The sequence below is a fragment of the Jatropha curcas genome, chromosome 9 (assembly GCF_041381405.1).
Source record: "Jatropha curcas cultivar XTBG-Jc1 chromosome 9, XTBG_Jcur_1.0, whole genome shotgun sequence".
Classification (NCBI taxonomy): Eukaryota; Viridiplantae; Streptophyta; class Magnoliopsida; order Malpighiales; family Euphorbiaceae; genus Jatropha; species Jatropha curcas.
Genome location: NC_143159.1, coordinates 161,623 through 187,668, shown reverse-complemented (window position 1 = coordinate 187,668; position 26,046 = coordinate 161,623). Strand labels below are relative to the sequence as shown.

Sequence of the window (26,046 nt, the reverse complement as noted above, 5' to 3'; positions counted from 1 at the left end):
TTGCTACTCAAATTCTCAAACAAAGAAAAGACAGATGCATACATCAAGGTCAGTTTGGTAATAAATGGTAGATCAATACCCAAACTCGTAATAAAGCAACCTCAAATTTCCCAAAAGGCCAAGGCACCCACTCGTTTCTTTTGTGTGTGTCGGTACCCGAGGCTATGACTCTCCTTTGACCCTTCGGCCTCAGCACCACCAAAAATGAGAAAGGACTGTCCACCGCTCTCCTCATTCGCCGGCGGCACTGCCGGTAAGCTATCTTTATGCTTCGAAACTAAGCCTTTAGTAGCCACAGTACTAGCCCTCACCCTGGTCATGCTACTGTGGAACCTGCCTCCCTATTATCAAAACCTCCTATCCACTACTCGTTCTTGCTCTGCTCCCGCCGCCTCTACAGCCTCCCTAATTGCCTCCAATGCCTCCTCATTGCCTATTACCTCCTACGCCAGCACCACCTCAGTGTCTGAACAAAAGTACTCCACCCCCGTCGTCACTGACCCAAACAAGCGGATCTTCCAGGCATATGGAAACGCCGCTGCTCTTTTTGTTCAGATGGGCGCTTACCGCGGCGGCCCAAGGACCTTTGCGGTGGTAGGTCTGGCTTCGAAGCCCATTCACGTTTTCGGGCGTCCCTGGTACAAGTGCGAGTGGATCTCCAACAATGGCTCTTCTTTGAGGGCCAAGGCCTATAAGATGCTTCCGGACTGGGGTTATGGTCGCGTCTATACGGTTGTCGTTGTGAATTGCACCTTCTCCGTGAATCCTAACGAGGACAATGCAGGTGGAAAGCTGATGCTCAATGCCTATTACGGTGAATCTCAGAGGAAATACGAGAAGTTCGTAGCATTAGAGGAGGCACCTGGCTCTTACAACGAGTCCAAGTACCACCCGCCTTACCAGTATGAGTATCTATACTGTGGGTCTTCTTTGTACGGGAATTTGAGTGCGGCCAGAATGAGGGAATGGATGGCTTACCACGCTTGGTTCTTCGGATCCAGTTCCCATTTTGTATTTCACGACGCCGGCGGAGTGAGTCCTGAGGTAAGGGCTGCGCTTGAACCGTGGGTGCGAGCAGGGAGGGCCACAGTTCAGGACATAAGAGGTCAGGCTGAGTTTGATGGGTATTATTATAACCAATTCTTGGTGGTTAATGACTGCTTGCATCGGTACCGATATGCTGCCAATTGGACATTTTACTTTGATGTGGATGAGTATATATATTTGCCTTTAGGCAATACTTTGGAATCGGTTCTCAAAGAATTCTCCGATTATACTCAGTTCACTATTGAGCAGAATCCAATGTCCAGTGTGCTCTGTTTAAATGATTCCACTCGTGACTATTCCAGGTAAACCTATTAGTATTTGTTAGATCTGCGGCTATTAAACACACATGTTATTATGTTCTGAAATATTAAAATATATAGAAGTTAATTGGTTCGTTGTCAAATGAATTAGGGAATGGGGATTCGAGAAGCTGTTATTCAGGGAATCAAGAACGGGGATTCGGAGGGATCGCAAGTACGCAATTCAGGCAAAGAAAGCATTCGCTACAGGAGTGCATATGTCGGAGAATGTAGTTGGCAAGACCTTGCACAAGACAGAAGATAAGATCCGTTATTATCACTACCATAACTCCATTACGGTGCCAGGCGAGCTTTGCCGGGAATTTCTGCCTCCATCAGCCAAAAAGAATGTCACTTTATACGATAAGCTCCCATATGTTTATGACGATAATATGAAGAAGCTGGCTGCCACCATCAAGGAATTTGAGCGGAAAACCATTGGAACTGTACAGGCTTATTCATAAATTCATTTTTATCTGGGAAATAAATTAGATCACATGTGTTCATTATTTGGACTCTTCACGCGTGCCCTGCAATTGCATCATTCATTCCTCTTTGCTCCATTTGTGGTCAGAAACTAGTTTTGCATATTGCAATTGCCAAAAAAGGTGGTGTAGAGCTCAATTATTGCTTTAATTTTGTCTATATATATGAATTTTTTTTTATGTTTAATATGATCTTATAAATTTTGATTATTGAATCACTTCGATTCTTTTTTCTTTTTTTAATTAATTCTTTAAATAATTAATGCTTTTTTTAGTATAAATAACAGGGTAAGATTGAAAAACAAACAATTAATGAAATCTTAATTCTCTAAAGTGACAAATAAATTATTAAGCATCATACTTTGAGTGAACAAGGAGTATAAGCATGCCTTGAGTTCGGTTATAATTAATAAATTTCTTTCTGGTTCTGAGGAGGGTGCAAATGCTTATGACTAGTTTCTTAATTTGACAAAGGAATGGCCATCCGATCTGATAAGATAGGGAATGGAATTATTGAGGGACAAGACAAGCTGTTGAATGAAAATAATAGAGGAGGGCCAGTGCCATTATTTGATTGAGCAGTAGGTCTCTCTACAGGGGAACTTAAATTGACTTTGTCAGTTGTAAATAAATCAGCAACGGGCTGGGCCTAGATTCCCTGCCGAAGTAGACAAAAAGTGCATAGCCCAAGTTTCCTAATGAGGGGTAAAGGCCCATTTTTAAGGAACAATCAGGGAGTCTCGCTCGACCTGACCGTTCATCTAGATGCAGCACATACATAAATTCCAAGCTTCGGGGTTTGGAATTATGTATGGAGCACATGCATTCCCACAGATATTCCTGGAGTCCCGTTAATGTGGCTAATGTGTTGGGTGCAATTTATAACTCTAGAAACTAGCCAAATGATTGTTTTTATCTTAATCTTGGATACTTAGCTGGAACTAATTCACTCATATGGTGGTTTGGTTGTGACAATAAAGGATAGTTTTTCTTTGTGGAGGCTCATTGCAGGGTGATCTTTGCAATTCAGTTTTCTTCATTTAAACGTTATTTAAAGAATTTAGCTCCCCGAGCCAACTGATAGTTGGTTGAATGTTATTCATGTGAATTGATTGATAAAATGAGTATGTGGGAACAATATCCAAGACATGAACGTACCTGTAAATTGCTTTGCTTGAACAGTAGAAATTAGTCAGGATAAACATTAACGCTTAACGATGTTAAATTTGATCAGACAGCAAAAGCCGACATGATTAGATGGAATAAGTGTTGTTTAATCGAACGAGTGTCACTCACTTTAATAAATCTTTTAATAATAATAAAAATGGATCAGTGGAGCTAAAAATTCATACTACATGTTTGTTAAAAACCACTTTTTAGCTCAATCAAAGAGTAGAATATTCTATAGAACGCAGCACGAACAAGCAAGCACTGTGAGTTTCTAGTCTTGACATGTGGGTTGTTTGACCATTCATTAATCCAATGTTCAAGGAGCAGCTTGCATTCATTTAAAGATAAAGGAGTATTCTGTGGCGGCCGAATGCCATCTTGTGGGTGTGAGACTTGAGCCTTGAGGAAGACTCCAGCTGGTTCAAGCTACTACGTACTTTGTCAAATACTATGAAATATTATAACCCTCTTCTTTATTACTGTAGTGTGTACGATCTCAGACTAAGAAATTAGGCGTAAAACAAGTGACGGATTAACTTCAACTTGTTGTTCATTATGAAATATAGTACAAAAGTCGTGTGGAAATTGAAAATCCGGATAAAGAGCAAATCGTAAGATATTTATATAAACCTGTCCGAAACATAGTTAAGTGGGGACCACATTGGTTGGGCTTAGGCGGAAGAAGGATATGAACCCCGGTCAAATCTTCCAAGTTATGGACCATACTTGAACTTCCACCTGTACAAATTACTGTTACTTTCTTTTGTAAGAAGCGAACAAACGTGCTTTCTTACTATCAAAATTTCTCATACTTAATATATATTTATTTAGATTAATAATTCTTTTGCTTAATTTAACAAAATGATCATTGGCAAAGGTAAAAAGACGTACATTTGATTTACGATTTCCCTAAAAAGAGAAATGTTATAAATGGCAAAGGTTAAAAAAAAAAAAAAAAACCTCTAGATGACACTAGACACATGAGGATTGGCGGTTTGACCCATAAAATCACAGGTTCATATACGGAGGAAAGTTTGACTTAGGGTTTTTGAGAGCTAGAATACAAGGGTGACGGCCTGCCTAATTGACACACAGTCGCACACGTGGGATTTGTGAAAGTAAGAATAAAAAGGGGCCGTCAACTTGTGTTCAATCAACCAAATCAAACAAGGGGCCCCACACCCAACCATCAGACGGTTGATTAGGGCAAACGGCCTTAACCCATCGGGGAAAGGTAAAGTCGAAAAAGTAATCCGACGGGTATAAATAAAATAAAAGTGGGAATCTCCTAATTGCTGTCTCCATTAAGGCCCGTCGATATATTCCGCTGTTATAAAATGTGGGCACGTTTCCTTTGCCTCTTAAATTACTATACAAATACTCTTTTTTTTTTTTTTTTTTTTTGATTTATGTGCTGTTTCTGCGACCGCCTTATAAATTTCTTTCCTTTTTTAGGTTTCTCCGTCTTGTGTTTCCCTAATACCATAGCCCATCATTTACTGCTGTGCTCTAACGTTCTTCTATCCTCCAATTCTCTCCTCTACCGCCGCTTTCATCTTGCAGAAGGTTTGAGCCTCTAATGCTCAATTTTTCCTTTTCTTTTCTTTCTTTTAATTGGGTTTTCGCTGCAGCTATTGGACACATGTGTACTAGGTCTCTAATGCAGGATTCGTTTAATTACTCTTTCCTTCCAGATTCAATCAATCTTTTCTCGCACTTCAGTTGGCAGAGCTAGCTATAAACACTCGACAGCAGGAAGAAACTTGGGAAGAGATTGGTGTAATTTCATTTCTCAACGCTTTGTATCGAGAAAGTCATGGTACTACTATACACCACTCTTACTCAGTGTTCAATCTCTCTGCATATGTTTTATTCATTATATTTTGCTTTCTTACTTGAATTAATGTTTTCACTTGATCAGGTGAGTCCATATGGGCAAATGGGCAACCAGGATTTGGGTCCGCCATGGTTAAAACCAATGCTTCGAGCGAGCTATTTCACCCCCTGTTCAATTCATGGGGATTCCAATAAAAGTGAATGCAATATGTTCTGTTTGGACTGTATGGGTAATGCCCTTTGTTCTTATTGTTTGGTCAATCACAAAGATCACCGAGTTGTTCAGGTTTGTCTTATAAATCTTATTCTCTGAATGATCTATTATAATCTGTGTTGAATTACATTGGATGAGTTGACCGAAAGTGTGGGTTGGTGGATTGTTTCAGATTAGGCGATCTTCATACCATAACGTGGTGAGGGTTAATGAAATACAGAAGTACATAGATATATCGTGCGTCCAGACTTACATTATCAATAGCGCCAAGATTGTATTCCTAAACGAGCGGCCACAGCCAAGGCCTGGAAAGGGCGTCACCAACACTTGCGAGATTTGTTGCAGGAGCCTCCTCGATTCCTTCAGATTCTGTTCTCTCGGATGCAAGGTTTTTTTTTTTTTTTTTTTTTCCATTCTCTCTTTTTCAATGTCCTTTTCCCTTTTCTAATTCTCTCTTGGAGTGTTTCTTGCTTGCTTCCTTCGCGTTGAAGTTACAAGTTCCATTTTTTTCTTTTCTTTTTCCTATTGGTCGGTTCAGGTTACATCAAGCTTGCCGCAGTAGACTTCAATTTCTTCAAATATTTTTTTAATAAAAAATTACATTGTTTCATCTCAAAAATCAGGATTATAGAGAGTTATTCTATCACTAAACTCTGTTTTGTATCTGAAAAAGAAAATAAAATGGAGAGAGAAGAATCGAAGCTGTATTGGTATTTCCGTTTACTTGTATTGCACACACATTAACCCCTTTGTGATCTTTGATCGATTTCGTGTTTGAATGTATTGACATTTTGGTTTCTCTGCTGTGTGCCCTATTTTCACCTACTCTGTTTCTTAAGTGCAAATGGCTAAAGTGCCCTTTTTGTTACTGTCAGCTGGGAGGCATGAAACGGGGTGACCCAGACCTCACATTTACACTGAAAGGGAAGCAGAATCGGGATCCGTTCCTGGGTGGGTCTGAATCTGATGAGTCCTCTACACCAAAGAAGATTAGAAAGACGCATGCTTTCAACCGCCTAATGGACGGACTTTCAATTTATTCATCCGATGGACATAGCTCTGGTGATGAGGCTACTACCAACATTTCTCCATCCACTCCTCCCTTATACAATCACCGCAATGCGAGGAGAAGAAAGGGTATACCTCATCGTGCTCCATTTTGAGATCAATTTCACAAATTTAAGTTTAAACAAACGAAGAAAAATAGAATATAGCGAAGGGGAAACTGAAAAAAAAAAAAAAAAAAAAAACGAAGAAAAAAAGAAAAGGGGCCCCCCGGGGGGGGGGGGGGGGGGGGGGGAGAGGTTGCAATAATGTTTAGTGTGTAGTGAAAGATGGCCTAAAAAAACTAGAAGAAAAGAAATGACAGAAGTATGTATGTTGTGTAAATAGCAGAGAAGGCAGTGTTCTTCTATTAGGGATAGAGTAAGGAAATGGTCCCCTTATATTTTATTAACAAGTGTGGGATTTAATTTCTGAATTAGAAATCTTAATTAGAATATATTGAAAAGCATGTCATGTACAGATGGGGTTCTAGTTCGTTGGGAAGATAGTAATAATGGAGTGCCATTATGAATGTATATTGTACAGAAGAATGTGTTTTGTCCATACAGATATATAGTGATATTTTAAATAGTCGAATAGTCTTTCTTTTCCCTTTATGCTCTTCTATATTGTGCGCATGGTAGTATGATTGAGGAGCTCTAATTATGCGATTGGTTATGGATGTTTCGGAATGTGAGTTGTCAAGTGTGTATAGAGAATTAGACGTATGGATGTTGCCAAAATGAACCAAAAAAAAAAAAAAAAGCAAACAGGAGAAGCTCTGGACAGGTAAATTTGGATGTCTGAGAATAAAACAGGGATGCAAATTCTTGTTGTGGGATATGGTCAAATGGATTGGTTATGTGCTGTGCTTAGTTATATCCTCCGGTCCTCTAAAGACAAGTACAAAGTATGGTCCATTTGAGGGCCATCCCCCATTCTTCATTCCTGATTCCTTTCCCTTGTATTTGTATTTATATCCTTTTGAATGATGAATAGTACGAGGGAGGCAGGGCAAAAATCCAATTTAGGTTTTGCGTTTGCGTTCACGCAGAGGATGATTATTTAGGAAGTAGGCATCTCGATTGCTAAACAAATCTAAATTGTACCCTATTGAAAATTGAATGGGAAAGTTTAGGGGTAAATCTCAAAATAAGAAAAGAATTGGGAAGAAGATTAGGTTGAAATAATCACAGGAAAAGCTTGTGTGAACAAAGACGTCCCTCTCCAGATGCTCCCTATATGTACTCCTTTTATTTATTTAATTTAATTAATTTAATAAAAACAAGTGGGTGATGATGATGATGATAAATAAGAGCCGTGAGGAATCTGAAAGGCTGCGTCTGCGAGTCCACTACTCTCCTTCATCCCCTTCCACCCACTTTGTGCCATTCCCTCCTTATCCTTATTTTTTATTTATTTTATTTTCTTTCTGGCGAAGGTTAAATAAACCTTATTCCATTAAATAAAGATATAAAAATAATGGAATATGATACAAACAATCAATTTGTTTATAATGAAATTATTGAGGATGGGCCCATTACCCATGTCTTTTTTTTTATTATTTTTTTAAATTTTATGAAAAATAGAAACCCTATTAGAAAGGAAAGTGTGGGTGACGTTTCCAAAGTATTCTACAGAGACGGAAAAAGAAAATCTCAGCCCAGCTGAAGGAGTGTTTTTGCGTCTGCTAGTGAAGTGCTTACACTGTAATAAGAAACTGCCACGTTATATCCATGAGAGGACTGTGTCTGGACACGTGTCTCTTTTATTTTTCTTTTTTTGTTTTTTCATGTGAGAAATCGTAATTAGTTGCACCGCTAGATAGGAAGACAAAACAACTAGTATAAATATGTGCAGAAAGTAGAAACTTACAAGGCAGAAATGATGTAGCCATTCTAGTGGAGTGGGATGCGGATAAGGCGGTGGATGCCACTGCCCACTCCGCATAATGCCCAATGGCCTCCTTTTCTTTTTGTTTTCAAAAAAACATATTTTAGATATTTTTATTTTTATTTTAGATATTTTTAAACAACCGAACGAATACTTATAAACTAAACTAAATTAGTGTAATGGTCCTAAGATAAGGCTTCAGCCTTTCGCCATTACCATTACACATTTCGTCATTTCTCGTTTTTCTACACAAACCTCATCAATCCCTCTGCGCTGCTGTGTTCTCTCGTCAGTTTAACATAATCTTCAACCTTTAAAATTAGTGTCAAATCAAATTAGACCCACATATCTTTTCTTCATTTTTTAGTTAGATAACTAAAATACCGTTGTATCAATACTCCAACTAAAAAACCTAATTCCTACCTGAAAATAATACAAGAGAATTGATAGTTGTTATTGGACATCTTTTATGTCCTCTATACTATAATTTATAGATATGATTACATATAATAGCCTTTGTCTAAGTAAAAAACAAGACATTAATAGCCGAATAAGAATCTCGGCCTTTATATGTGAAATCAATGTCAATTGTTGAGTGTTACATATTTTCAAATAGCGTGTAACGTTGGATATATTATTAATTAATTATCAAAATCTGAATAACCATCTATTTTAAGCTCTTTAATACCGTAAGTGGAAAGAAATATCTGATCAGAACTTGTTGAGGTCAACCTTATGCCAAGCTATCTAATGCTGATATGTTTAACAAAAGAAAATAGTGTTAGGGAGAGTTTCAATGAAAGGATAATAAGTTATTAAAAGGGAAAAAATCTGATAATAGAAATCTGTTTCAGATGATATTGCTGGATTGGATCGAATGGGAATCCATACATATATGAATTTAATTTTCTTTTTTTGGATTGTTTTTCTCATCACTTGAATAGGATATGCCTTTTCCATTAACACCAAATATTCCAAAATTTGTTTCTTACAGTTTGAAATTTTCTTTTTGTCATGTCCAAGTGTAAAGTGGAGATATTTTCACCATTAAATGCTGTAATTGAGTTGGAAATGTAGAAGAACTTAGGATTAGCAATACCTGCTAAATTAATGACATTTTAGATTTCCCAACTGAAACTTCTAACTGATATTAAAACATGGAGATCATATGAATGCAACGGGCTGGGCTGGGCTGGGCTGGCCCTTACGCAGCTGCTGGTGGGCCGCCGAGAATTACTGCTCGTCCATGATAAATGTTTGTGAATGTTCGGGCCATATTTCCATTTGTATGTTATGAAAAAATCAAATTTGTTTGTATCGCCGAATTGAATCAAATTGATATGGTCTCGGTCTCGGTCTCGGAGTGTAAAACACTATATCTTTTCTTTCTTATTATCCGTATATGGTATAAATAAATAATTAAGAATAAGATACGAATTAGTAAACCTCTCCCCTTATTCAGAATCTATCTCGTTTGCTATTGTCTATACAGTCTCTGTGCGTTAGAAAATAACAATTAACCTGAACTTTTTTTCTTTTTCCTTACTTGTAGTAAGATCTAAATTGAGAGGCAAGTTATTATTTTAATTTATCTTTAAAAAATAATAAAAAAAATTGTGCCATTAGCTATTGTTAAGGAGCAAACATTACTTTCAAAAAAAAAAAAAAAAAAGGAGTAGACATAAATTGTGGATAGTTTCAGTGAGTTTTACTTATATTTATTTGGACATCATATTCATAATTCATGGAAGCAATCAAAAAGGCCCCCAACAAAATAGGAAGTGACGTAGGGATGGATGTCACTTGAATGAGTTGAAACGTTGTCTGTTAGTTAGTTGAATATTCTACGGAGAGTAAATATTATTACATTTTGTCTTTTACTATTACATGTTTGTAGCCCAAGCAAGCATTCTGTGGGCGGAACTTGATTAGTAAGTTTACGAGGACTTGAGATTCCCGTGGGCGAAAAGGACAAACGCGTGCCACGTCATTGCTGAGTAACTTATATTAGTTGGATCCGAAAATAAAAATCAACCACAACTAAATTGATAACAGAGTCAGCGTTTGTCCGCTGTGTATTAGGAAACTTCTCCAACGGAAATTCGCTTGTGACGGGCTTGCTTAAGTCATTACTCTTTTCCACATCTATAATACTCCCTCTCTCCCCTTTATTGGCAAACATTTTCCTCTCTTCTTCTTCTCCACCTGCCAGATTATAACCTTCCTCCATCCACTTCCTCTGCAACCGTTAATTATTTCATTTCATTTCAATTCAACGAAATGGGTGTCTGCTTGTCTTGTTCAGTCCTCGGCGAATCCCATCAGCTCCCTCCATCTACAGCAAAAGTGGTGTCAATTAATGGTAATCTCCACGAGTACAGCGTTCCTGTGTTTGTTTCTCAAGTCCTTCAAACAGAAGCTGCATCCTTGTCTTCCTCCTCACCATCTTCCTTGTCTTCTTTCTTTCTCTGCAACTCTGATTTCTTATCCTATGATGATTACATTCCTGCCTTGGATTCCAACGCTCAGCTATACGCCAATCAGTTATATTTTATTCTTCCAAGATCAAAGCTTCAAAACAGGCTAAGCGCTTCTGATATGGCTGCTTTAGCTGTCAAGGCTAGCGTAGCTCTTCAAAACGCCTCCAAGAAGGGAGGTCATCGGCGTAAAAAGGCCAGGATTTCTCCTGTTTTGGTTGTGGATCAGTCCCCCTCATCACAACCTCTCATTGATGAAATTAAGACCTTTGATAAGCCCTTCAATTATAAGACGCAGCAGCAGCAGCAGCCTGCTGTTGGGTATTCCAGATCCGGCTCTGTTAGAAGATTGCAGAAGTATACTTCCAGACGAGCCAAATTGGCTGTTCGTTCCTTTAGGCTCAGGTTAACCACCATCGACGAAGGAATATCGCTCTAAGTTTTTTTTTTTTTTTACCAAAAAAAAAAAAAAAAAAAAAAAAAACCTAAGAGGAGAATCCAGTTTTGAGAAAAATGTCCGAAGAAAATCAAAAGCCGCATATGTGAATTACCGTTTATGTAACATAATTTCCTGTAAAAAACAATGCAAGTTGTTCATTTTTAACGTCTAAGTCCGTTTATCTTCAATATCAAATGGATTAATTTTTTTATTTTCTTTAACCATGTCTGTACAGATATTTTCATATATTCAAAAAAACAGAAAAAAAAAAAAAAAAAAAAAAAAAGAAGAAGAAAACCTTCCCAGTTAGTCAATTGAAAAGTGTGAACTGAATATACATTTTTCTGAAACACATCAATTTAAGGAGAAGATGAGGTACTGTAAATGGAAAGTGTGAAGGCAAGAAAGATTCAAGCGATGCCATTAATCTAGATAGAACGCGGATAGCTTGATTCTTTTGAAAACAACTACAAAACGCGGATACCATTACCTACGTGTGCATGCATCCAACCTTTATTACAAAAGGAAATAGGAAGGGGCATTGAAATTTTATTTTAAAACAAAAACATCAACGTTGTAAGGAGGTCGTTAGGAAATTCAATCAAAAAATCAAATAAATAAAAAGTTGAGCAAGATAATAATACGGGGATATGTTGGTGATTTAGAAGGTAATTATATTTTTATACTATTCTCTTATTTCTTAAAAAATGACGAGGGATAAATTTTTATCTCATTTGATACAAACGCAGTGTAATTAGTGTTTTTACATTAGAAAAAAAAGACAAAATTAGGAAAAAAAGGACAAGATTATTGATAGGGGTAAACTCAGAAAATTATAGAAAAATGCCAAGATTGCACTATTTTTGTATTGATAGGATGTACTTCATAGTTTTTATACAGGTACTTATAATACATCTTGAATTGCAACTGACTATGTACATTTATGATAAGAATTTTAACTATGAACGTCGAGCGAGAATCTTAGTAATTAATAACTTTTAACGACTCTTTTGATTGAACGTTACTCTATTCAAACGAATATAAATATTGTTCGGTCTTAATTAGTTGCTCGGTTCTTAGACTTGCTCGGTACAAATTAATAATTGGTTCCTATCATTTATTATAAATTGTAATAATAAAAATGTCATATATTGATTCTATAAAAATGGGTCCTATATAGAATGCTAAATTAATAATAGTTAAAGAAATGTGTGTGAGTTGTCATACAAACCCTGTAATTTTTTTTTTTTTTATCTTTTTACACATTATTTAAAAAAAAATCAAAAACTCTGTTTACAAATTTATTCCATCGTCATTTTTGAGATTTAGCATGCAACATACAACATAAACATTCTACATAAACATGCAACATAAACATGCAACATAAACATTTTTCGTGGTCGTCCTTCTCACTTTCTCCTCCCTCCGCTTTCCTTCTTTTCGCTAGTTTTTTATTTGCCCTTTTCCAAACAATGTGCGTCTGATTAAGCAGAGCGGTTTAGGGTTGTACGTAGTCGTACCTTGTCCTTTTCTAAAAGTCAGACCTGCGACTTTCTTCGTTCATAATACCGTACGACCGTTATTTTAATTATTTTCCTTTAAAAAAATAATTATTTGGTGGCATCGACCACGTTGATTAATTTGATAGCAATCAGCTTCAACGTGTTTTTGCTCGCGGCGATGATACTCCAACGAGACAGATAGAAGCAAATTTAGTCAGTTGATAATAAATAATGCAGTCCAACCAATGAAAGAAGAGCAACACCGTTCATTCACCTCCTACTCTTTGTTTAGTGCTTATCCTATATCCAAATCCAATATTGCTTGTTTAAACATTTTTAAAACAATGGTTTAATCTTGACCGTACGTTAAGGTCAGATGATTATGTTTTCATCAAAATGTCCACGTATTCAAGATAAGAATAGTACAAAAGTCTTGGAATTAATTAACCGTCTGCCATCTGTTTTATGTTATGTTTCCATCAATTCGATTAATTAAGTCAACCTAACTGATTAATGGAACGAAAGGGAGATGTCTACTTCTGTTTTTAAAGTCAATCATTTCCAAATCAAATGCACATCTTTTCTTTTCTGGTAATGGAAACAGATTGCCTCTCTATTCTCAAAAGTCTGCAACAAAATCTGAGCTGGGTAGTAGGATTTTATAAAATGGAATACTATTAATTTTTTTATTCTATTTATTACTTTAGAAAATCAGGAAAATATTATTTTTTTCAACTCCATCTTCATCTTTTGGTATCGCACTAAAAAAGGATTAATTATTTAAATAATTGATAAAGGAGTAATTTATTCAATTATAATTTCTTTTAAATTGAGGTAAGTTAACGATTTTTTTAATTTTTATACAATTAGAAATTTTACAAATTTAAATAGAATAGAAGGAGTTCATTTTATAATTTATTGTCTCATTATCTAATCCAAATAGTTCTAGAATTCCATTTCAAATCAATAATAAATCTTAACTTAATGATTATTAAATGGCCTATAAGATTTTACGTGTGCTCATAACTTATGATCATTAAAAATGCTATTTGCCTATTGTTTTTTCTTAAAGTAAAATGAAAAATTACATTAAGAAACATAATAATAAGAAAAATACAAGCATCCGTAGACAAGTTAATACGATTGCCCACTTCCTTGCAAGGGCATCCGTTCGCTATGCTCGCTGCTATATTTGGAAATTGGAATGGTATCATGGATTGTATTTCTGAATTTTATCATGGATTGTAATCGACCTATCTAATGTACCTCGTCATGTTTAGAAATAAAAGTTAGTATATTTTAGAACAACATCCATATATAGTATTACTGAAAACTAGAGAATTCTTTCTTTCTTTCTTTTAAAAAAATACGTACTACTTTATATAATCTCAAGTTAATTAAGGATCCCCTTAATTAATTTCTTTATCCAAAACAACGAAAATTTGTTTTAGACAACCCTCCTTATGGTATTCCACCTTAATTAGCTTTTATTTCATCGGTTCAGTGTTCGTAAGTCCTCCCCTTCCTTAAAAGGGGAAGTCTCTGATCTGTAAAATATTACTACAAAGCTAGCACTATCAAGGAGCAAAAGATACCTGAAATTGGAAATAAAGCAGAAGTTAGTTAATTATATGGGTCCTAGTTCTACTAACCAGTACGATCTCTAAGAAGTCATCGCTTTGTTCTGCCGTTAAAATTAGCCAACTGTTGTTAATTTTCTTATTGATTGGATTGTGAAAGACTTTGGAGGCTATCAATTATTACCGTGCAGAAAGCTTGAAAATTTTTCAAATAGGATTAAATAATATTTGACCAAATTAAACCATACCAAGCTTTCCAAGAATTCTCATTTTCCAAACATGACTTTTTCTAACGCTGAAGGCTTTGTTTTGTAATTTGAAACGAAATCTTTTTACCTTGGGAAGCTAAAGCCTTGCAACGGGGCAACGCTTCTTGTCTCCATAATAGGAGGGAAACTTTTCTCTCGAGCAGACAATCGGGAGACATCCCAATCGGAAAGCTTTTGTCTCTGGGCTTATTGAATAATTAATACAAAAAAGGTCATACCTTTAAACTGTGGGCCAAAAGCCCAATTATAATTCATTTTTGTTGGGGATAACGAACAGGAGACAGTCGCGGGCTCTTGAATTTATCTGGTCTTCATCTTCAACTTGAACAACAAAATGATACATATATATATATATTTCTGTTTTTCATTTCTAAATTCAGACAGCGACAGTTGAGGCTCAAGGGGCTCTCTTCTCTATTTTGTTTGGCTTTGCTTCAATTCAATTCAGACACACAGATAATGGATTTTGCTGTGGTGGTAAGAAAGTAGAGAAGGGGTTGCTAATTGAAATTTGCATAGTTGACGTAAACTTCAATCAATCAGCTTTAAGCTAAACAGGGAGTAGCTATTTGCCCCACAGGTTTGCCACTAGCTGGTAGTTATTGCGTGATATGTTGTTAAAGAAGGCTCTACTTTTTACAGCAAAAACTATGCTTGTCCCCCTCTCAAGTTTTGTCCCTCATGCCTTCTGTTGTATGTTTGTGTGACATTTTAACGCCATCTTGCTGATATATTTACAGCCTGGCATTCCCTTTACCAACCATCATCTATCGTTAAAGCTTAAAGTACTGTGTTTAATTATTAATTACTCTTATCTCTAGCAGTAATGTACATCTTTTAACTGCCTTTCATCTACATATATATACTGAAATTTAGATCGTGGGAGTCAATTAGTTGAAAGAAAAAAAGTAGGAGAAGCTGCTGCCTTTTGCTTTAATTGAGTATTAAATAAAGGAAATTAGTATAAAATATTATGAGAGATAGCAACAATAATGATCAATGAATTGCTTTGTGTATATAAATATGCACTTATAGTTATATATTGAGAAGTCATAATAGAAAGAGATCAGTGCAAATGGAAAAGGCAAGATAATCAGCATCACTGAATGGAAAGGGCATAGTAGCCAGAATATCTTTGTCGATAAGTCTATGTATGACGTGTGGCTCCACCATAAATATAGATTAATTATTGAGAATGTCTTACATAACTATTGCTTGTATTAATTAGTATATACGCACTTATGTTTAATATGAGAAATTATGATGGGAACAGGAAAGAATGATGAAGAGGTAGAGGGCAAGGTCTGCTTTACAAAAAGAAAAAGAGGATCCTAATATTTTGTTTTGTTCCTGGATTGAGTCGACACAAAGAGGTGCAGATGGTCTTTTCCACACAAAGCACCTCTGTTGGTCGGATAGAATACTAATTATGACAAGTGGAAGTTGGAAAATGGTGGTAGGCGAGGCATGAAATCATTGAATAATTTAGAGAGGGAGGAAAAGGGCGGTGAAGCGTGCAAAAACCTGGTTCTCTTGATCGCCAATGTGGGCCAAAAAGCTTTTTTTGAAATGATTTCATTTCAACGATGGATGCTATGCCTGGCTTGTTCTTTTATGCAACTTACAGGCATTTCTTTTATTTTCGGTCCAACCAAAACCCTGTATCTCTGTGTATAGGAACTTCAAACGCACTTGGCTAATTTTCTTTAGCTAGAATGATGCTTTTACACGTTCAAGTAAGTTATTAATTATGTCAATGTCTAATCTTTCATGAATTATTTAACAACACATATAATTGTAATCATTATTGCTTTGTGATTACCTGAAGGGTGGAGCGATCGAGCTACACATGTTCTCGATTGATTGTTTATTATGGCCTTATGGGATGGAAATTAATTTGGATTAATTTAGAGACGCACAATGGGAGTATATATGTTCGAATAGGAAAAGGGTTTATGACAGTCACAGCAGGGCAGAGTGATTGGGTTTAATCATTGCCTCGTGCATGCTCATGCATGCCAATACCCATCCCGATCGATGTCCCTTCCACTCACTCACTCACTCACTCACTCACTGTCTGTAACTCACTTTACTGCACCCCGAGTCTTTCCCTTCCTCACTCACATACCCATATAGGAAAGGAATATCATTAATTTTGCAAAAATCAATTGGAGAAAGAAAAAAGAAAGATTAATAATATTATATTTGGTATTCTTTCGCAATCCAAGGGGTCCTATCACTCGCAAGTGCTTCAAATATTGGACCCCACACTCCCTCGTGGGCAGAATTATTGCCCACGATTACAGGGCCCACACTCTCCTTTTCCTTTTCTTTATTCTTAAACATTCGCTTATTTATTGGCTTTGCCACTCACTCCGCTCTTTATTCTTCTCTCTTCTCCTCTCTTAATTACATAATTAATCTGCAGTTTCCATATACACATTATTACTATATTATATTACAGCTCTCGCTTCTGCTACCTAGCTACCATCTTTTTCTTTCCCTCCTTTCTGTACGTGTTTCTGGATAACTACATATACAGCTAGTAAGTTTGTGCCCTTGAGAGGAGGAATAGTAAAGTGTAAGTAAACATGAGGATGATGATAGACCTGGGCAACCAAAGAGGTTCACTCCCTATAATGGACGCTCCAACCTCAGTAGACTGCGGTCGGGAAGTTCGGTTTCGCAGATCCTTTCGGTCTCTTGTGGAGTGCATGGTTCCCTGCTGTGGATTCCAGCCCTCCGACTCCGTTTCCAGCGACACTGACTCTGCTCACGCCTCCACCGTAACCGGCACTTTCTTCGGTTACAGGAAGGGTCGCGTGAGTTTCTGCCTCCAAGACGACTCCCGCAGCTCTCCTCTTTTACTGCTCGAGTTTGCAGTTCCCACTGCCTACCTTGCAAGGGAGATGCAGTACGGGCTGCTCCGTATAGCGCTCGAGTGCGACCGACAAAAGGAGCGCTCCAGCTCGTGCTCGCTCTTCAACGTCCCGGTCTGGTCTATGTACTGTAATGGGAGGAAGGTTGGGTTTGCCATTAGGAGGCAGATGACGGTGAGCGACTTGGCAGTGCTCAAGATGATGCAGTCTGTCTCCGTTGGTGCTGGCGTTTTGCCGGTGGCACCTAAGTGTGAGGATGGGGACCTCATGTATCTACGTGCCAGTTTCGAACGAGTCATCGGTTCTGCTGACTCAGAGTCGTTTCACATGATTAATCCAGTTGGAAGTTCTGGCCAGGAACTCAGTATATTCCTCCTGAGATCATGACAGCACCATTCCACTTCCATATATATATAAATATATATAGATAAGCTTCTAGTAATCTAGTGTATATCAATATTAATTCCTTATTCACGGTTATGTATAATATGCCTTAATCAATCGCTTCCTCGTCGCTCTACTTGAGTAGGCGATTTAATTTTCTAGAATCGAACAACTATTTCAGGTTCTTAAATGTTAAAATGGCCAGATGCAACCCTGAAATCTTGTATTGACAATCTTTAAAGTATTACAACAAAATTCATATTCCCAATGGACAAGTCTAGTTAACAAACAAGTTCATCTATCAAGATTTGAAGTGTAAGACCATATGTAATGGTTTACTAGGCAATTCCTACCGCTACTCTGGTTTAAAATTATTTATGCTTCGACGTAATTACTTCTCACAAATTGGCTTGATTAAAAAGAATAACAAATAACTAATTGGGTAGACAGTTCACTATCGAGAATGATTGAATTCGCAACAGTACCAGTCTTTTTACTTTATTTATCAAGTATAATTAAGTAAGAGCAAATCGGTGCTTAAAGAGAACAATTAAGAGCAAGCGCTAACTAATGCCTGTACAGATTAAGATATGCTGGTCCGAAAAAGAAATTAAAGTTAGATAACGGGGTTCAAGTAAAACGATGGAAGCGGCCTTTAGGTTGACTGCTGTTTTGCAGTGTAGTGATAGGCAAAACCCACGGAGAATGGAATGAGCAAACAATTACTGTAAAGATTTTTTGTTTGTTTTATAGAAGAAAAGAATTGAGAAATAGACCAATCGATGCCTGTGTTGTTGCAATCAGCTCTTTGGTAGGATGGATATGAAATTAGTAGAAGCTGAGTTGTCCCATGAAATCGGCAACTTCTTCCACAAATTGTCGGCCAATGCAAATCGCAAATTTGTAATTGACCGTTGACAGACTGACTGCAACTTTAATTAATTAATTTGGCTACGTCGGAATAGGACGAGGATATAGTACAACACATGAATATAATTATTAATTAATGTATTGTGAGATCCAGCAAGGTGCGTTTTTTGTTTGTTTGTTTCGTGTCCCCTGCACTACACAATTCTCCCACTCCTAGTCAGTTTCCTTCCTTTCCTACTACTAATACTATCTACTATTCATCATGCGTAGTGTTGGCTTAGCTTCATTGAAGTTGAAACTGGATAAGATGGCAAAATAATTAATTACAATTGTTCATGGACATGCACACGAGTGGGAAAGTGGCATGTTCTCCGACATAAGGGCCCACTTGGATGGTTTTCAATTCCAAGCCCGACGCGTTGCGGTCAAAGGAGTAGTAAGCCAGCAATTGGGCTGGGCTTGGCTTTTGAACATGAAATTTGTCATTTCATTCCAAATAGCTAGTGAGTGGTCCTCCTTTTTCCCCTAGCATTGAGCTGGAGATTATTGTATTTGAACAAGAGCAACCCAACAAAATAAATATTTCCTCTTTTGCCCACATGTCAAAAAGAACAATCTTTCCTTGAATTAAATTACAACCGTATAGGACCATCGATTGAGTTTCAAGTGTTATTAATAAATTCCTTAATCCTAGCACTAGCAGTAGCTTATTTTTTAAACCTAATAATCATTTTCCATTTCAGATAGATACACTGGATTTGTGGGCCACCGAGAAATCATGGGCCTTGATAGCTAATCTAAGATTCGGCAGAAATAGGCCCATCAACCGACAGCGCATAGAAGGGAAGATGCTTCCGTTTTATTCGCCGGTCAACTGCATGCAGAGAATAAGAAATTCAATTGAGATAAACAAGGCCATGTTGTTCCGTCTTCTCCTCTTCTTTCATTCCAAAAGTTAACAAATATCATCGCACTCTCTTTGTCTCCAGCTGAGCAGTGGGCTATAAATAATCAAGGTCCCCCCAGTTCTAATTAACCATTCCTAATTCCTATTAAAATTACTTTTTGGACATTAATTACCAATTCCAATTGCTTTTCGTAGTATTATATTATGGGGTTATGCATGCGTTGCAAGGGATTTAATTAGTGCGATGGGTGAGGAGAAGAACTACTAAAATACCTGCTCTGCTTTTTGTTTTTATTATTGTTATTATTATTATAAAGTCGTCGTAATCATCACTGTCTACTTTGTAGCACCTAATCTCATAACTAAAAGAAAATCTATAATTTCATTGCTTAACGATAAATCTACTGTAAAGAGTTTAGACCAGATTAGCAATTAATTGTATTTGTTAATTAGGTCTCCATCTGGGCTCTGTCATCAGTCATCAGTCATCAACTCAATGACTCTCATAATTGCTGTCTTTAATGTCCAATTCTACCCTTGCTGGTGGGCTGTCCCTACCCTCTCCCCATATTATTATGGCTTTCGCTTCGTCAGCCTAATAATTTTACACCCGCTCCATGTCTAACACAACTAAATAGCAGTTAATGTGACCTCTTACTATTATTAGTATTAGTATTAGATAGGTTGGCAGTATCAATTCTTTGTGAGTTAGCGGAGCGGTACTACTAGCATTTGTTTTTAAGCATCTTTGGAGGATTGGTTGGATATGACGAGTAAACGCATTTTGCTTTGTACGGTTACCCATTCTCTTCGTCGTTTTACTGGCAAATGTCAGTTTCTTGACTGCTTATGCGTTCCCCTTCTTTACAGTTTTCAGTTTTATGGTGAACTGGTGATGGCGATATATGCAACTTCCAAGCGTTTTAGTACAAAAGAATTAATTAATAGGTTTGCAGTTTTGACCAGGGTATTAGTTTTATTTATTTATTTATTTCAGTCAGTTAGATGTGGTCTCCATCTTGCACTGTTTACTTGTGTGTCATTATTTTATTTTGGCTATTTGTTTATGGTGAGTGATCAGTGGCATTAGGAGATTTTCTTGTGACAAAACAGGAACAGAAGATGCCGGCTGCTAATTGCCACTCTCCCTATTCTTCTTCTACTCCTTTTCCTCACCTCAGGTAAGCCCTTTTCTTATTTCCGCTGCATTTTGTTACTGATATACAATAAGACTTTCTGTTTTGTGATTTTCTCTTGCCTTACTTGCAGCTTATCTGATAATGAAATCCTCACTGTGTCTCCTAAGCTATCTGCTCTTCCAGATTCTGTAAGCTTCTTCTCATTTTTGCTTAATCTCACTTGATTAACTATTCATTGGTATTCATAGCATTGCTTAATATCAGTTATGATTCTCACGGATTTGTTATCTGTAACAAGTAAATTCCAAGGAGGCTTGAATATGCTGTTTTCTCAGTAAACTACTACTTCAAGACCTATTCTCCTCTTCAGTCCAGGCGCTTTCTCTGCAATAATATATCTACTTTTGAATTATCTAGATAGTGTAAATAGTGCGAGGGATCTCACTGTACTTCGTGTCCTTTGCCACTTGCACTTGAATTTTTACTTCAATATAGGCTTGCTCTCAAATCTCAGCACAAGGAAAGTGGTTTTTCTCTTTAATCAATTACAAAACCAGTTGATTCTTAATTACCAAAGAAAAAAAAAAAATAAAAGTCAATTTTCCTTAAATGGTTCACTTTCTATCTTTTGTTCGTTTGTTTGTTTTAAATGTTTTTTGTGGACATGCTGTATCACATGTCATATTCATATCACCTTCTCCTGTATTCTTCTGATAATTTGGTCTCTACCTCCTATACTAAATCTGTGCTACATTTCTCTTTTTCTAACCTTGGATGTCTCTCTGTATACTACTATTTAGGATCATAACGAGTTTACCTTGCTTCTGAATATCGGAGACTCGATAATTTTTCATACGCGATTGAGAAATCCTGATTTCAAGTACATTATTGATCCATTTATCTGTTTCATGTTTTAATACAGATTGTAAAGTCAGAGAATACACTATCTTGTGAAACTTCCCAGAATTGGAACTGTGAGAATACAGCGGGCTGTTCCTCATTTGTATCTATTCCTAGTAATGGCACTCCGGCTCTGAAGGTTTAAGACTATGTACTAGTGTATCCCAATTTGGATAAGTAAATCGTATCTGATGATTGTTACACCTTGGTAATTGATATGCATAAGTGGAGTGTCGCTATCTGAGTATAAGGAAGAGCTTTATACTCAAAATTTGTCATCAGAAAAACCAGAAAATGATTTATCACTGAAGGAAGAAAAATGAAAAAAAGAAGACTATAAATAATTTGTTGCATTTTGATAATCCATGTTACAAATAGCAAATCAAATAATGTTCTGCCATCTGTTTTTCCCCTATCTTTTTATTCTTTCATTCAGTTTTCCTGAGTCTAATGTTCAACCTGGTCCTTACCTAATGCATGCAGTCTTCTGATGCATTGAGGAAGGAGATTGCTACACTCGAAGCTGAAATATTGCATTTGGAGCGATATCTTCTGTCACTCTATCGGATAGCTTTTGAAGAACACCTGCCTGTCTTCTCAGATGCCCCTAAAAACCATTTGGAATACAAGGAAGAATCACCATCCAAAGTTATTGTAAATCAACCATGTGTAGAGAGAAGCAGTTTCGTTTATCATGACCGAAATACCCCTCCACCTGGCTGGGCCAGCTCAGATCGGCAGAGTTGCAGTTCATGCTTACATTCAACATCTACAAGGGTAACTATGCATGACTATCTTGCTTAATTTCTTCAATACAACAGAGCTGTCTGTGCATATTTACATCTCTTTGTGTAATCTCTGCTCTTTGCAACAGTCAATCACCTTTTTTTCTTTCTTTTTTTTTTTTTTTTTTTTTTTTTTATGTGTGATTGTATCTGAAACTTAACATGTGATCAGGACCAGAAGAACGCCAATTCAGGTCGTCGCAGCCTTGCAGATCATCTTGGTTCTTCTTGCTTAGTCAACAGCCGCACTCCAGATGGACTCTCAGAAGACATATTGAAATGCATATCTTCTATTTACTGCAGACTTGCCAACCCCCCTCATAGCAGCGGGGGTTTGCCATCTTCTCCTCCTTCATCTTTGTCATCCTCCAGTATATTTTCTTCCCGCAATCCCTGTGATAACTGGAGTCCACAATATAGTGAGGATACCATACTGCGTTGTCAAGGGTTAAAAGAAGAGGGGGGAGGACCATATGCCGCGATGGTGGAAGTTATGAAGATATATTTGGATGATGATAGTTTCAATTATGCTGCTGTAATGCTAAAAAATTTCAGGTGGTTCAGAAATACCTAACAATTCTATTCTGCATCTTGCATGTGTGACTGCATTGATTTCACTGTAACCCATCCTTCCAAGGATCATAGAAGGGATTATGTCCTACCATACAGCTCGAACAAATAGAATCCACGAGATAAGGGTTTTGGTTCATTTCTCACCATTAGCAAAAAACATCAGATATAAAAAAAACCCTGAAGTCCTTATCTTTTCCCTTATAAAAAGAATGACCTATTTTGTTTTGCATAATTTCTCATTTGTTTCATAGCTGTGTAGGTCACTGGTTCGAGGTCTTGAGAAGGTGGATCCAAGCAAGATGAAGCGTGAAGAGAGGCTTGCTTTCTGGATCAACATTCATAATGCATTAGTCATGCATGTATGTAAGAAATTTAAAGCTTCTTTGACTTTGGCTTAGTTACTTTATAGACAGAAATGGACTGCTTTCAAGGAAATTGCTCAAACAAACAGCAAACAATATTCTGAGAAATTTATGCCAATGCCAACACTTCCACACAATTTTAACTTTCTTTTGGACAATATGAACTCCATACAATGAGAGGAGTCAGAAGATAAAATTTATGCAATTTAGGTTATAACTCCCATGGCAAACTTTATGTAGCATTGAAATTACCCTCCAAGGTTGCTTCACATTGAATTTACCATTTGCATTTTTGCAAATACATGCCAATTTTGTGCTTATGAGATCTCCTTGGCAGGCATATTTAGCTTATGGAACTTGTAATCGTGTAAAAGGAGGCTCGATTTTGAAGGTGAAGAATTTTTCTTAAAATTATTTAGTTTAACTTAAAATTTTTGTTCAATAGTTATATCACTGTAATTTTCATATTTCAGGCAACATATAATATTGGTGGACAATGCATAAATGCCTGTATCATTCAAAACTCCATTTTTGGGATTCGGTCTCACTACTCAGAACCGGTATGCCTCATGCTTTAAATCCAAATAAAACTCATATGGTTATCATGTGTACCTTTGTTTTGAATGCATAGTGTAGATGTGTGAAATTAATTTTGAGATTAGTGGTAGGATTCCAAAGCTAATTTCAAAATGAACTGTTGCATTAATATTTAACAGCTGAGGGTTAAGGAAATGATGCTGATTAAAAATACTCTTCCATTTGTGAAATATATTTGGCAGTAGAGTTCAGGAACTAAACATTTATTCATGCATATTCTATACAAAGAAAGCCATTTACTTATTTCTATATAGTTCCATTTTCTTATTGCCTAATCCAAATGAATGCAGTGGTTGCAAACACTATTTTCTCCAGGAAGGAAATCAAAGACAGGGAGCAGCAGTCATGTCTATGCCTTGGAATACCCAGAGCCACTTGTTCATTTTGCGCTTTGCTCAGGGGCGTATTCTGACCCTGCTGTAAGAGCATTTCTCTGGACATTTTATTGATTTTATTTGTTAGAGTTGAAGTAAGTTTTCTGTTTATTTGCTCTAGTTCTTTGTTTGAAGTGGAGATACGACTTCTATTTGAGTTTAGGTTCGAGTTTACACGGCAAAGAATATCTTTCAAGAACTGAAGGTTGCCAAAGCAGAGTTCATTCAAGCTAGTGTGTACATACATAAGGAAACAAAGATTTTCCTACCAAAAATACTCTGTTATTTTGCAAAGGATATGTCAATGGATATGTCTGGACTCTTGGAGGAAATAGGTGGGTGTCTCACAGAAGTGCAACAGAAAGCTGTGAGAAAATGTATGAGGAAAAAGCTCGACAAATACTTCAATTGGTTACCACAAAGTTCATCGTTTAGGTATGTGATTCATGGAGAATTAGCCAAAGGAAGATAATTGTCTGACTGCTTTCTCTTTGTTTACATAGGATGGATAATGTAATGTGTCTTGATATTCCTCTTTTTTTTTTTTTTTTTCTTTTTATCTTTTGAAAAAAATAATAAGTGTCTCAACTCAAAGTTGTACAGAAGTAAAGAATGATTTTTCACCATCTACAAGGAAAGAAAATGGAAAGAGTTGTTTGCAGCTGTATATGGTCCTGTGGTGTGACCAATTACCAGATGTCCTATCCCTTTATTTTCTTTAGCGATTTTAGTAATAATATTTATAGTTGATAGATCATAGTATCTATAGTAATAACAGCTAAAGAAAAATGTTAGGATCATAGATCATGGATCCTAACTTATTATATGAGAAGAGCATAAGAGTGTTTGGGAGATGAGAAAAGAAGAGAAAATAGAAGAATAGCGAAAGGAAACGAGAGAAAATAGGGAAGAGAGGATTTGTATATTCATTCATTAATTCTAAACATCTCGATACATGAGTATATATATAATATGCCTGCTGATGTGGTTGCACAATCAGCTAAATATGCCACGTCAACTTACATCTCAGCAAGGCACCAATATTATTTCAATATCTAATTAATTGACTATAACTAAGCTCTCCAAACCACTACTTATTACAATTATATCCTAACAGAATCCTGACAAAAAGCCTACCCACATTTGCTTGGCAACCAGCAATAGTTACCCAGTAAAACAAGATCTTGTCATTTGTTTCATTTCCAGACACTAAATCATATGAAAGTGCTGCACTTTGTGGTACAAATGGCCATAGTTAACTGCAATAAGTATGAACAACAAAATATACAAAACCTGCAATTGCAAGATAAACAAGTGCCCATAAAAGTGTATCCGAAATAAACCAGAAAGTGTATGCAGAGGGAAGCTGTCCAGGAGCAAGTCTACATACATAATAGATGAAGACACCACAAACATGAATGTTTTTATTGCATCCAAAAGAGTAGAAATAATAGGCTGCCAAACCAATTTAATTGTTCTTCCAGATGCATTAGCAGTTATAAATGGCATGTTGCTACCTTCAGTTGCTTTGAATTCACTCACCAATAAATCCAACAAGGCATTATCAAACTCTTCCCCGCCCGAGAAGGTGTCTCCATTTGTTGCTTTAACCTCGAATACACCATTTGAAATTTCAAAATAGAAACATCAAAAGTTTCTCCGCCAAGATCTATAAGACTGCAATGAGGCCTTTCTTTGTATTTAAACCATAAGATAAAGCAATCTGAACCCTAAACCCTATTAAGAATTTCATACGCAATATAAATTCACGTACAAAATCGATGTCACTCCGAAGCATTCGATAGTTTTAGCCCAAATCTCTCTGTTTATTGCTTGGCACTCCATTTCAAGACTATAATATTTAATCTATTGACTTTGTAGGAAGCATTGAAAGCTTTCAAGACAAAAAATCCAAAGGTATATCCATTTGGTCTAAGAAACCCTATATGAAGGCCTGTTTCGGAGCTGATATTTTCGATACGTTTGACGGCAGCTTGTATGAAATCTTCTTGGCGATAGTT

At 36.6% G+C, this 26,046-nt stretch overlaps 5 protein-coding genes across 11 annotated transcripts; all 5 read left to right on the top strand.

The window, feature by feature from the left end:
* The first annotated feature begins 13 nt into the window (after positions 1-13).
* Positions 14-2,018, top strand: GALS1 (glycosyltransferase family protein (DUF23)). Its single transcript, XM_012218148.4, has 2 exons — positions 14-1,349; positions 1,459-2,018. The coding sequence occupies exons 1-2, from the start codon at positions 205-207 to the stop codon at positions 1,808-1,810; spliced, it is 1,497 nt and encodes a 498-aa protein (XP_012073538.1). The 5' UTR covers positions 14-204; the 3' UTR covers positions 1,811-2,018.
* A 2,399-nt stretch (positions 2,019-4,417) lies between these two features.
* LOC105635148 (PLATZ transcription factor family protein) lies at positions 4,418-6,686 on the top strand. Its single transcript, XM_012218147.4, has 5 exons — positions 4,418-4,567; positions 4,696-4,820; positions 4,923-5,123; positions 5,224-5,439; positions 5,927-6,686. The coding sequence occupies exons 2-5, from the start codon at positions 4,818-4,820 to the stop codon at positions 6,212-6,214; spliced, it is 708 nt and encodes a 235-aa protein (XP_012073537.1). The 5' UTR covers positions 4,418-4,567; positions 4,696-4,817; the 3' UTR covers positions 6,215-6,686.
* A 3,351-nt stretch (positions 6,687-10,037) lies between these two features.
* On the top strand, positions 10,038-11,125 carry LOC105635147 (poly polymerase). Its single transcript, XM_012218146.4, has one exon. The coding sequence runs from the start codon at positions 10,269-10,271 to the stop codon at positions 10,902-10,904; it is 636 nt and encodes a 211-aa protein (XP_012073536.1). The 5' UTR covers positions 10,038-10,268; the 3' UTR covers positions 10,905-11,125.
* Positions 11,126-16,626: 5,501 nt separating this feature from the next.
* Positions 16,627-17,708, top strand: LOC105635146 (MIZU-KUSSEI-like protein (Protein of unknown function, DUF617)). Its single transcript, XM_012218145.4, has one exon. The coding sequence runs from the start codon at positions 16,847-16,849 to the stop codon at positions 17,519-17,521; it is 675 nt and encodes a 224-aa protein (XP_012073535.1). The 5' UTR covers positions 16,627-16,846; the 3' UTR covers positions 17,522-17,708.
* A 2,219-nt stretch (positions 17,709-19,927) lies between these two features.
* On the top strand, positions 19,928-24,692 carry LOC105635145 (Serine/Threonine-kinase, putative (Protein of unknown function, DUF547)). Of its 7 annotated transcripts, none has more exons than XM_037637730.2 (12): positions 19,928-20,086; positions 20,166-20,262; positions 20,409-20,476; positions 20,565-20,622; positions 21,357-21,473; positions 21,818-22,111; positions 22,292-22,674; positions 22,952-23,051; positions 23,392-23,445; positions 23,528-23,614; positions 23,942-24,070; positions 24,147-24,330. In XM_037637730.2, exons 2-12 carry the CDS (start codon positions 20,191-20,193, stop codon positions 24,156-24,158), a joined length of 1,374 nt encoding a protein of 457 aa, XP_037493658.1. In that variant the 5' UTR covers positions 19,928-20,086; positions 20,166-20,190; the 3' UTR covers positions 24,159-24,330. The 7 variants fall into 7 exon arrangements, with proteins under 7 accessions (XP_037493658.1, XP_089582588.1, XP_020535423.1 ...); XM_089726462.1 differs by having other exon boundaries at positions 19,933-20,086; positions 20,166-20,243; positions 24,189-24,692; XM_020679764.3 differs by having other exon boundaries at positions 19,933-20,086; positions 24,189-24,692.
* The last annotated feature ends 1,354 nt before the right edge of the window (positions 24,693-26,046 follow it).